This window comes from Onychostoma macrolepis, chromosome 07 (genome assembly GCF_012432095.1).
Source record: "Onychostoma macrolepis isolate SWU-2019 chromosome 07, ASM1243209v1, whole genome shotgun sequence".
Lineage (NCBI taxonomy): Eukaryota > Metazoa > Chordata > Actinopteri > Cypriniformes > Cyprinidae > Onychostoma > Onychostoma macrolepis.
In genome coordinates this window covers 42,766,642-42,778,378 of record NC_081161.1, presented here as the reverse complement: position 1 = coordinate 42,778,378, position 11,737 = coordinate 42,766,642, and the positions used below count along the sequence as shown (strand labels likewise).

At 35.0% G+C, this 11,737-nt stretch overlaps 1 protein-coding gene across 5 annotated transcripts in view; it reads right to left on the bottom strand.

Moving 5' to 3' along the window:
- Positions 1-54: 54 nt before the first annotated feature.
- The window catches only part of intu (inturned planar cell polarity protein), a 33,538-nt gene continuing 21,855 nt past the window's right edge, over positions 55-11,737 (bottom strand). For 3 of the 5 annotated variants that reach the window (XM_058783250.1, XM_058783248.1, XM_058783249.1), the window contains exons 12-16: positions 8,445-8,984; positions 6,009-6,103; positions 2,595-2,784; positions 1,784-1,923; positions 1,126-1,460 (exon numbers count right to left, since the gene is read on the bottom strand). In XM_058783250.1, the coding sequence (XP_058639233.1) occupies positions 1,349-1,460; positions 1,784-1,923; positions 2,595-2,784; positions 6,009-6,103; positions 8,445-8,984 (1,077 nt within the window). In that variant the 3' untranslated portion in view covers positions 1,126-1,348. The other 2 variants (XR_009272224.1, XM_058783251.1) reach the window with 2 other exon arrangements.

Below are 11,737 nucleotides of genomic sequence, written 5' to 3'. Positions count from 1 at the left end.
CAGCTGAAGTAAATCTGCTTTCATTTATTTGATAAATGATGCACATTTGTTTGATGAACAATGTATTTAACTTAGAGGAACATGGAGTTCTACACCTTCAATAAAATACAAAATCATTTTCATATCACAAAGTTCAGAAGTGTTGTTAAGGCTTTGGTCATAAAAGCTGCTTAGAAAACATCATTTCACTTGATCCAGCAAGGAAAAGTCAAGTGAAAACATCATTTCATGATCAGTTTTTCTGCTGAGTGTGTTCATAAGCCTGTAGCTTGTGCTCTTTGAAGAAATCCAGCATAGTTTGAGGTATTAAAGTTGTTTTTTAACATTTCAATGCATTTTATCATCTAATTCATCAGACTGGTTCATTAGTTTATTACTACAGACGTTGCTGCCTGTTTTGAACTTCCATTGTGCAAAAAAAAAAACCCACAACAACATATGATTAAAACAAGGATAGTCATTTTATCTTAAAAGAATGCTTAAACCAAAAAAATTTAACTTTGCATAAAATGTCCTCACCCTCAGGCCATCCAAGATGTAGATGAGTTTGTTTCTTTATCAGATTTGGAGAAATGTAGCATTACATCACTTGCTCAGCAATGGATCCTCTGCAGTGAATGGGTGCCGTCACAATGAGTCCAAACAGCTGATAAAAACATGACAATAATCCACACCACTCCAGTTCATAGATTAATGACTTTAAGTGAAAAGTAAGCAACAAATCCATCATCGAGATGTTATTAACTTTAAACTGATGCTTCTGGCCAAAATACGAGTCCATAAACCATTATAATACTTAATTCACAAACATTTGTTTATATCTGTTTTGGACCGTTTTCACTTGTGCTTTCAAACAGTGCTTGACCTGTGCATATTCCTCAGACCAGACAACTTTTTCACTGGACTGGAGGAAGCGTTATTATGGATTATGAACTCGCATTTTGGCAGAAAATGATGGTTAAATGTCTTAATGATGGATTTGTTTCTTACAAACACGCAGCTTTTTACTTAAAGATATTAACTGATGGACTGGAGTGGTGTGGATTACTGTGATGTTTTTATCAGCTGTTTGGACTCTCATTCTGACGGCACCCATTCACTGCAGAGCATCCATTGCTGAGCAAGTCATGTAATGCTACATTTCTCCAAATCTGATGAAGAAACAAGCTCATCCACATCTTGGATGACCTGAGGGTGAGGACATCTTCAACAAATTTTCATTTTTGGCTGCTCTTCTCCTTTAAACATGAACCAGTAGTTTTCTGTCCGCGTCTATAGTGGATTTACCTCCCAAAAAGCTTGTCGTAGAGCAGACTGTGCTGTCTGACGCTGTGCTCGTGTTACAGTGCTACACGGCCAAGCCGAACGACAGCCGGAAGGCCATTTCCACAGGAACTTCGGCCACGGAGTCATGGAAACACACGTAAAACTCTTGAGGAACGGGTTCGAGGAGCATTCGCCTGGAACACAAACGAGAGATTGCAAATCAGAGGTGGAAAACATGACACTTTTGATGTTTTCCTGCTGTATGCATACCAGCATCTCGCATATCTAAGCTAATTTTTCATGTTTTGCATTTACAGACAGGTGCATGATGGGAGGATGTTTCATTTCAGAGTGTTTGGATTGGCATTGTAATGCAGTCCGTAATGGAAAATAGTGCATGTGAGATGTGAACACGTGATGTGAGTTAAAGACATTAAAGATGGGATTTTTTGAGCTGAAAACTGTAAGAACAGCTGTCAATCACTCGTCTGAGCGGGTTAGGTGGCAGAACACGTACCCTATAACCCAGTAGGTCATGGTGGGTGCTGGTTTCTTCTGATCGGTCCAGTTCTCTGGTTTACACTGAAACAAAACTCCATGTTCTTTGACCGGACCCAAACCTCGAGTGCTCTGTGGCCGCTCCGACCCTCTGCGGTCCTGAAACACATTTACACACGTCTGAGATGACCAACCCGTGCCAATATCACTATAGCAGAGAATCATACCTAGAGCTAGTAACTTGTTTATTAATTAAATATCTTGACACTGTTTAATAGACTAGTTAGATAACGACTATTACAAATTATTCTCAGTAATTGTAATAAAGCTGACATAAAATGAAAAACATGAACTAAAACTACAAATGAACTGAATGAAATATGTATAAACCGGTAAAATGACGTAAATACTGTAAAAATGGTCATTGATCAATTTATTAATTTAAAAATAAAAATGTTTTCTGTTAAATTGACAAATAAATACTTCAAGTTTAAATTAAGTATTAAAAATGAAAATGCACATTTTACAATTGAAATTGGAAAAAAAAAACATTTATAGAATGAAATGCACTGCTGTTCAATTTTGTCTCTTATGCTCACCTAATTATTTGATCAAAAATACAGTAAAATCTGTAAAATTGTGAAATATTATTACAATTTAAAATAACTTTTTTCTGTGTGAATATATGTTACAATGTAATTTATTTCTGTGATGATGAGCAGCTGAATTTTCAGCATCATTACTCCAGTCTTCAGTGTCACATGACCCTTCAGAAATCATTCTAATATGCTGATTTGCTGCAGATGGTGTCAGTGTTTGAGGTGTGTTACTCGTGAGGGGAGGCTCTGCTGGAAGGCTTGGCGTATGGACAGACAGCAGTGGTAGAAATTCTGGATGAGCTGTGGGTGGATGGAGCCACTTAGATGATTCATTTCTCTGTGTGTGGGAGCGATGAAGATGCCCTGCACCGTCTCCATCAGTACGTAATGGAACAGTGTGTTCTCAGCGCCCGCCGTCAGCCTGTCACACACACACAACTGTGACTGCCTGAACAGCATTCACATGACGTGAAGTCAAACCGCTCAATCTGTTCTTGAGGAGTAAGCAGATATTTTGTCATTTAAAGTTACAACCAGAGCTGGGTAGATTACTCACAAACTGTAGTCTGTTACTGATTCCAAAATGCATGACAAAAACTGTAGTTAGTAACATAATCCATTACATTACACTATATGATAAGATTACTTTTAACCTAACTTGTTTATCATGCTGATAATCTCGTACCATATTGATATAAAAATACAAAGACTAAGAAAATAGATTTCATTCATAGTAATTAACAACATTAAACAGTGCATTAAATATTGTTTTCCCTCCTATTTATTTTTCTGTGAAACAGGAAGCCATGGCTGGATAATTTCATGTTCATAATCACCCTGGAGTGCTCAAAATTGTGAATATGAATGGGAATATACTAGGGATGTAATGATTAACCGCGAGCCGGTTGAAAATCGATTAAAAAATGTGACGATTCAAATCGGTTGAGATGCTGAACTTTGAGTTGAGTTTATATGAATGCATGTCTGAGGGGAACTTACTGTCTTTAGAAAAGTTTAGATGGTATTTTTTCTTTTCATCTTGCCTCTGTATAATGCATATTAAAGTTCATAAGTGCAGCTGCTTTGTTTACAGCGGAAACCAAGGAATCGCTTTAAGCGCCACCTGCTGGCAGAGAGTGAAACTGCATCTCATTCAGCTCGTCTGCTGTTTCTGTTTCATGCAGATACTTATGTATACAGTAGTGATGCGCGGATGGCGGTTGTATCCACGGGTCAAGTAATAAACAAATACATTCTAATTAATTGCGGGTGGATGAGATGAATCAGTAGTGATGCAAATATTCTCTAAAATATGAACGTGTTTTAAATTCATTTTTTTCATCAGGCAGACAGACACAGATTTCATTTTTGTGTGTGTTCACCTGTTCGTGAAGTTGCAGTGACAGATACAGTGGCATTGCAGATAAAGTCTGAATGGAGTAAAGCGTGTGTTTATGCTATTAAGAAAGTGTAGACTATAATCTGGCCAAAGAAGAACTTTTGTTTTTTAATTAAATGTTCATTTAAAAGCAGCCTATTATCATTGTATTAGCCTGTTACCGTTACCCATTACGGCTCCGACGACGTTTTGTTCCGTCCTCCACGCGGTGCCAAATCACACCAGGAGTGAAGCAACTGGATTCACAAGACCACGAGATTCTGGGATGCTTCTGAAACGTGCCGCGGCGTGGCTGGTATAATATATACATATCTAGGGGTATAAACACAAGCAATGACTTGACTAGAGCGACTGTGATCAGCTCCGGTGGCCGCGTCGGAGCCGTAATGCACAGATCAGCTCTCACATCACTGAATCTGCTGTTAAAAATGAACCATCCATTCATCATATCATCGTGCAAAACTAAGAATTAGTCTAATTAGAATCATTGTAATGTGACGATCGGGTGTGGGTCGGGTCGGTTATTTCAATCAGAGAAAAATATAGGTGCGGGTGGGTGGCGGGCGGATAATCTATTTGAAGCAGCGGATTCAGGTGACGTTTGAGCTCATCCACGCATCTCTAGTATACAGTAGTTTCACAAAACTGAAGTCAGACCATTCTGTTTTTGCTTCAAATTTCGAAATGATACAATCTAATTTAGATTAAAAACTGCTCGTGCTGCATGTATGCAGCATCTTTGTTTGGATCATGATTAAAATGCAGTGGTTGCCTCTCATTTTAAATGGAAAGAGCACAGACAAAGATCTTTTATTTGTGTTATTTATTTGATTTGGGGCTTGTTTTAAAATTTCAATTTAGTTTTGTTATTTAAATTTGCATTATATTTAAATTTTGTTATTTTAGCAGAGGCTTTTATCCAAAGTGACTTACAAATGAGGAGAATAGAAGCAATCAAAACCAACAAAAGAGCAATAATATATGCAAGTGCAATATTAGTATATTATTATAGTGTTATATTTCAATTTCACAAACGTGCTGCATTTTGTCCAAGCAATAATAAAAGGACACATTTAATTTATAATTTGTCTTAAATTGCATTTTGTAAAAAAACTAAATACAAAAATCATGAATCGAATCGAATTGTGAGTTGAGTGAATCGTTACATCCCTAGAATATACTCCAGAGATATTTTACTCATAAGAATTTCTAGGGGTGCCGTTAATTGTGGCCAATGTGTATTTGAGAAAAACATTTATTTCATAATGATATTTCCCCCCATTTTAAATTCTTATTATCCAATGAAAGGTTAGATTTTTGTGAATTTTCTAAGTAAAAGATCAAAAGGATTAACAATGCAGATTAATTTTCACAGCCTTCTCTGATCATGGCAGGGTGCCGATATTTTTGACTGTATACTATATATACACACACAAACATTTAAAAAAAAAAAATTAATTAATTAATTTTTGTTTACCTGCATGTCATGTGACCATTGACCAACGCCAGAGAACCAAGAACATGCAAATAAAATACTTATTTTAAAATATATGGGGTACTTCAAGTAAAAATATTAGGTGAAAGAGGTTCAGATTACAAAAAAAGTCTGGGAATCCATGCATTACATGTAAAAAATAAATAATGTGAATTTGTGCATTTTAATGTGTTTGAAAGAAAAAAGCCTTCCAAAGACAAAGTAATACATAGTTAAATAACCAACTGAGTGGTAATTTAAATAAAAACTAATGTGTTCATCAGTAGTCGATGCAATGTTGAAACTTTTTAAACCTAAAATGAGTTTTGGAAATCCATTGGTCAAATGCTGTGTAGACACCTGAATAATGACTGATCTCTGTATGAATGTCCACAAAACTGGACTTTCTGAGTGTATATAAGTGGCAGGCTATTTTAGAAAGGAAAATATCAAAGATGAAAAAGAGGAATTGGAGAGAATCAATAAATTATGAATAATATGTTGCTATTGTGTGAATAGTATGTAATCATGTAATTAATAAAAAAACCAACTGTAGTCTGATTACATGGATTTTAAAATGTAATTTAATCTAATTACAAGTACTTATTTTTTGGAATCTGATTACGTAATCCAGATTACATGTCATCAGTTACTGCCCAGCTCTGGTTACAACCCTTTATGACACTTTTCTTCCATTAAACACAAAAGGTAAAAATGACAAAATCATAATAAAAGTACTATAAAAGTTGGTCATATAACTAGATGAACTCACTTGAGAACGTTGTGCATCTCCTCAGTCTCTCTGTCAGTCAGACTCTTCCTCAACGAGCCCAAATAGAAAGGGTTAGGATGCTTTAACCTGGGAATCTGACAGAACACACACAAAAAAAACACAAAACAAGAAAAACTCACATAAAGAGTTTACAGTTTGTGCTGGACTACACAAAATATTACTGAAGAGTTACTGCTATTGAAGTGCATTTAATGTCAATTAAAAAAAGGCTAAACTTGAAAATCAAATCAAATATGATTGAACTGAATTACATTTTGTGCTGGACTACACATCATATTATTATAGAGGAGTTATTGTTATTAAAGTGCACTTAAATCTAGAATGTGAAAGAAAAAGCCTAAACTTCAAAAAATAAAAATAAATAAATAAATATGGTTCTCGCTCTGTTGCGCTCTTCATCTAACAAGCGCCGCTACTGTCTGCTGCTCTGACCTACATGTGATGAAAGCTAGTTTCCATGCATTTGCTCGAGCTTGTCTCTCTCTATGAGAATTTAAGAGCCTGAAAGGTTCATCCAGGCCATCCATTCTATAAATTATGTGCCGGCAGCTGAACTCAGATGGACGTGATTTATAACGGCAGTTCCTGATGCTGTTATATGAGAGGAGAGGCTGTTCTGGCAGATACTCAGAGGATGTGCTCAATAACAGACGACTGGATCATAACTCATATGCAGCGCTGATATATATACACTCTGACATCTCAGTATTGGAAAAATCAAATTATATTACTTAGATGTCACTTCTCTTTCTCTGCAAGTTATTATGGGACAGTACAAAGCAATTGTTATATGTCAGTACTTTCTATAGAAACTGAGCCAAATTTTTGACCTAAAAGTCAAACTTTAGTTGAAGCAATAAAAGACAAAGTGAGCGTTTGAATTCAATCACTATTTTTGTGATTCAATTTAGTGATGCTAGCGGTGCAGAAACCACACAATTCACCTTTAATTTAAATATATTGCTATACTACACAAACCTACTCACATCAAATACTTTATATAAAATAATTGATGCTTTTATTGTGAAAGATGTAATTTATTTCAACCAATTTAAACGTTTAAATATAGTAATTTAATTTAATTATTTTGACTTGCTTGTAATTTGGTAATAAAATAATTCAAAGAATCATAATCAATTTCAGTAAGTATAGGGTATATGATAAAATATTAACATGAAGAAATATGATAAATCAAGATCAATCTCTCTCTTTATGTAAATAAAATAACTTTCGGATTTAAATAATACCTTCTATAAATAATACCTATAATAATATCTTCATAATATATATTTATTAAATCTGCATAAATTAATCTAATTTATCTGAATAACTTAATTTTCAGTATGATAAATATACTACTATGAAATATTCCTACAACTGAACTTTAATTATGAAGTAAAATTATACACTATAATATACGATACAAGCAAGAAATGTTCCTACAGTTAAACTTCAATTGTGAAGTAAAATTAACTTTATAATTTAAATATATACTATAATATATGTGATCTCTGGACCACAAAACCAGTCTTAAGTGTAAATTTTTCAAAATTGAGATTCATACATCACACGAAAGCTGAATAAATAAGCTTTCCATTGATGTATGGTTTGTTAGGATCGGACAATGTTTGGCCGAGATACAACTATTTGAAAATCTGGAATCTAAAAAATCCAAATATTGAGAAAATTGCCTTTAAAGTTGTCCAAATTAAGTTCTTAGCAATGCATATTAATAATCAAAAATGAAGCTTTGATATATTTACGGTAGGAAATTTACAAAATATCTTCATGGAACATGATCTTTACTTAATACCCTTATGATTTTTGGCATAAAAGAAAAATTGATAATTTTGGCCCATACAATGTATTGTTGGCTACTGCTAGAAATATAGCCGTGCTGCTTATGAATGGTTTTGTGCTCCAGGGTCACATATGCTATAAAAATCTGCATGAATACATATATTTAAAATTATCTGTAAAAATTAAGTGCAATAAAAACTAGCATGAAATATTCATACAATTGAATTTCAACAGTGAAGTGAAATCAAATGTGTAATTTAAATAATATAGTCAAATATATACCATGAATAATATCTGCATAAATACATACATTTACAAAATCTGCATAAATTAATTTCAGTACAATAAACACTTCCATGAAATATTCCCACAATTGAACATTACAATTTAAAAAATTAACTATAACATATACCATAAATAATATAATGTAAATATATTTCTGCATTACTGTAGGCAGGAATTTCAGGAAGTGATTCATTTTATTAATGCATAATGTAATTTATTATTTTATTTGTTTGATTTCAGGATGAAATATGGCTTTTTTTATGTTTTCTGTAAAATGTGCAACTAGTGAAACAACACAACATGAACTATGATTAATATGAGAGAAAAAACCTTGAAAAATCCTGCGCTGCCCAGGCTGCCGTCTGACCCTCCCGAGCCGAAGGAGTCTCTGCGTGTGCCACTAGAGGGCGTCCGGCGCACTGCGTCCGGTGTGGCATGAGGACTCAGACTTGAGGTGAAGGACGGCGTCCCGTCGGCGTGACCCTCGCTGCCGCTGTCAGACAGACTCCTCTGTGGACTCTGCCTCCGTCCTCTCAGACTTGACGACCCTGACCCCGCCTCCCCGAACAGACTCCGCCCCATCCCGCCCGGCGACGGGGGTTTGATGGCTGCCGTCAGACGGCTGAGGATCGGTGAGCTGCTGATGCCGTCTTGTCGGTCCCGCCCACCGGCAGGAAGGAACCAATCGGCACAGGAGAGGCAGGGAGTGGGCGGAGCCGAGAGCCGGTCCTCAATGGCAGCATCCAGACTCTCGAGCTGAAGGAGTGTGGCTTTGACCTGATCCACATAGACACAGTCGGGACCAGGAGATCCCAGAGCAGGCGAAGCACAACCACCGGCCTCCAGCAACACACACTGCATGAAGTGCCTCTGGAAACATCAGTAAGAAAAAAAAACAATGTTGTACATTGGGTGTGCATTATATTCTCAATAATTCAATGTTCAATTAGCTCCACACAAGTAGTAATCCACACTGGAGTAATCCACACAACTCCAGTCCATCAATTAATGTCTTGTGAAGTAAAAAGCTGTGTGATTGTAAAAAAAAATTTTTTGGTGGGAAATTTACAAAATATCTTCATGATCTTTACTTAATATCCTACGACGGCGTTTTAGTGCCTCGTTAAAAAAAAAAAAATCTAAGATTACGAGATTAAAGTCGTAATATTTTGAGAATAAAGTCGAAACTACGAGAATAAAGTCGAAACACTACGAGAATAAAGTCGAAATATATCGAGAATAAAGTCGAAACACTACGAAAATAAAGTCGAAATATTACGACAATAAAGTCTAAATGTTTTGAGAATAAAGATTATAGTTATAATATTTTGAGATAGGCTATTCTAGCCTTTTGCGCATGCAAATGGCCCGGATTTGGAGCACAGGGAGATATTCCAAATCTCAGTTTTCAAAATCTGTCAGTTTTATAGCGAAATACAAACAATATGTAGGCTATATTGCAATAATGTGTTTGTTAAGCATAAATACAGCGATCTGTCACGCCACATTAAATATCTTGAGAATCACATTTTTTAAGACACATAATTTGTGTTTCGTTATAAAACTGATTTTGCTGAGACTTTGTTTTATATTAAAAGGACTAAAAGCACAAAGCTTAAGCGCACTACAAATAACGAATGCAATGGAAGACATGAAATATTATTTCTAAGCATATTGTCCCCGCGAGTATGACACATGGTATGATTTCTGCTAATAATCCCACATATATTTGTAGTGTATTAAAAAAGCGTTAAATAAGAAAGCTACAGCGCCCCCCAAAGGAATATCGATTGAGTGTGTGAGCTGATGTTAAGATAAACAGTTGTTCCGGTTCAGTCTGTTAATAAATATCATATTCTTGATATTAAGCTGTTTCCGCGAGTCCTTAAAATTGACATCCCAGTAAAATGATGCAGCCGCTCGGACGCAACAAGATTCAAATAAATTCCGGTGGCCTGGCAACTTCTCCCGGTGCTCTCAATGCGGGCCATTTGGGGCTATACTCTCAAAATATTACAGCTTTAATTTCTATGATTTAAATTATCGAAACATTTCGACTTTATTCTCTAAACATTTCGACTTTATTCTCGAAGCATTTCAACTTTGTTCTCGAAACATTTCGACTTTATTCTCGTAATATTTCGACTTTATTCTCGTAATATTTCGACTTTATTCTCGTAATATTTCGACTTTATTCTCGTAATATTTCGACTTTATTCTCGTAATATTTCGCCGTCGTAATATCCTAATGATTTTTGGCAAAAAAAAAAAACGAACGATAATTTTGACCCATACAATGTATTGTTGGCTATTGCTACAAATATACCCATGCTATTTATGACTGGTTTTGTCCTCCAGGGTCACATATAATATAATATAATATAATATAATATAATATAATATAATATAATATAATATAATATAATATAATATAATATAATATAATATAATATAATATAATATAATATCTGTTTTGGACTGTTCTCACTAAACGGTGCTTGATCTGAGCATATTTCTCTCCTGATTCAGATGAAATGGACTTTTCCACTGGAGGAAGTGTTATTATGGATTATGGACTCATAGTTTAGTCAAAAGTAATGGTCTGAAGTTACAAAAGTCTTAATGATGGATTTGTTTCTTATAAACATGCAGTTTTTCACTTCATAAGACGTTAACTGGATGGACTGGAGTGGTGTGGATTACTTGTGGATTATTGTGATGTTTTTATAAGCTGTTTGGACTTAGTAAAAATACAGTAAAACCCGTAATATTGTGAAATATTATTACAATTTAAAATAACTGTTTTCTGTGTGAATATATTTTAAAATGTAATTTATTTCTGTGATCAAAGCTGAATTTTCAGCATCATTACTCCAGTCTTCAGTGTCACATGATCCTTCAGAAAACATTCTAATATGCTGATTTGCTGCTCAAGAAACATTTATTATTATTAGAGATCGACCGATATATGGATTTACCGATATTTTTCCCGATATTTAAGTATTTTACCATAATTGGATATCGGTCTTGTAATATCGGATTTACCGATAAATGCCGCCATCTTGTGGGTGTTTTGAGAATTGCACGCAGGATCGGCAGCACGTCTGAGGGGAGACAAGACAACAACAACGGCGTGCACATGTACTTGATTTGCTGTAGTTAGTAAACTTTATTTAACATAGCCATTAATGCACAAATTAGATGTATTACATAAATACCTGATTTATGCAGCTTGGCACTAAGAAATAGAGACGAACTCACGGAGTCACGTAAGATAATCCGTCAGTCTGTCCCAATAAAGATGTAACTTTGCCTGAATTAAATAATATGCAGCCATGAATGAGCGCATGTTGGAAATAAAAGCGCTGAATTTAATTCTCTCTCTGTTGTATATGCTCATCATTAGTCTCGTGAAGCCGCTTTCATTTTGCTGTTCACTCAGCGGTTGATGCTCAGGAAATGCTCCAGCACGGCCACCACATGTAACTTTTAACAAGATTCACTTGTTTAAAACACGCTAAATTATATTATCATTTACTATATAACCGTTATTTCGCTAATACACATTTAAATAAATACAATTAATTATTTATTATCTCCACGAGCGATCGCAATTTGAGTAG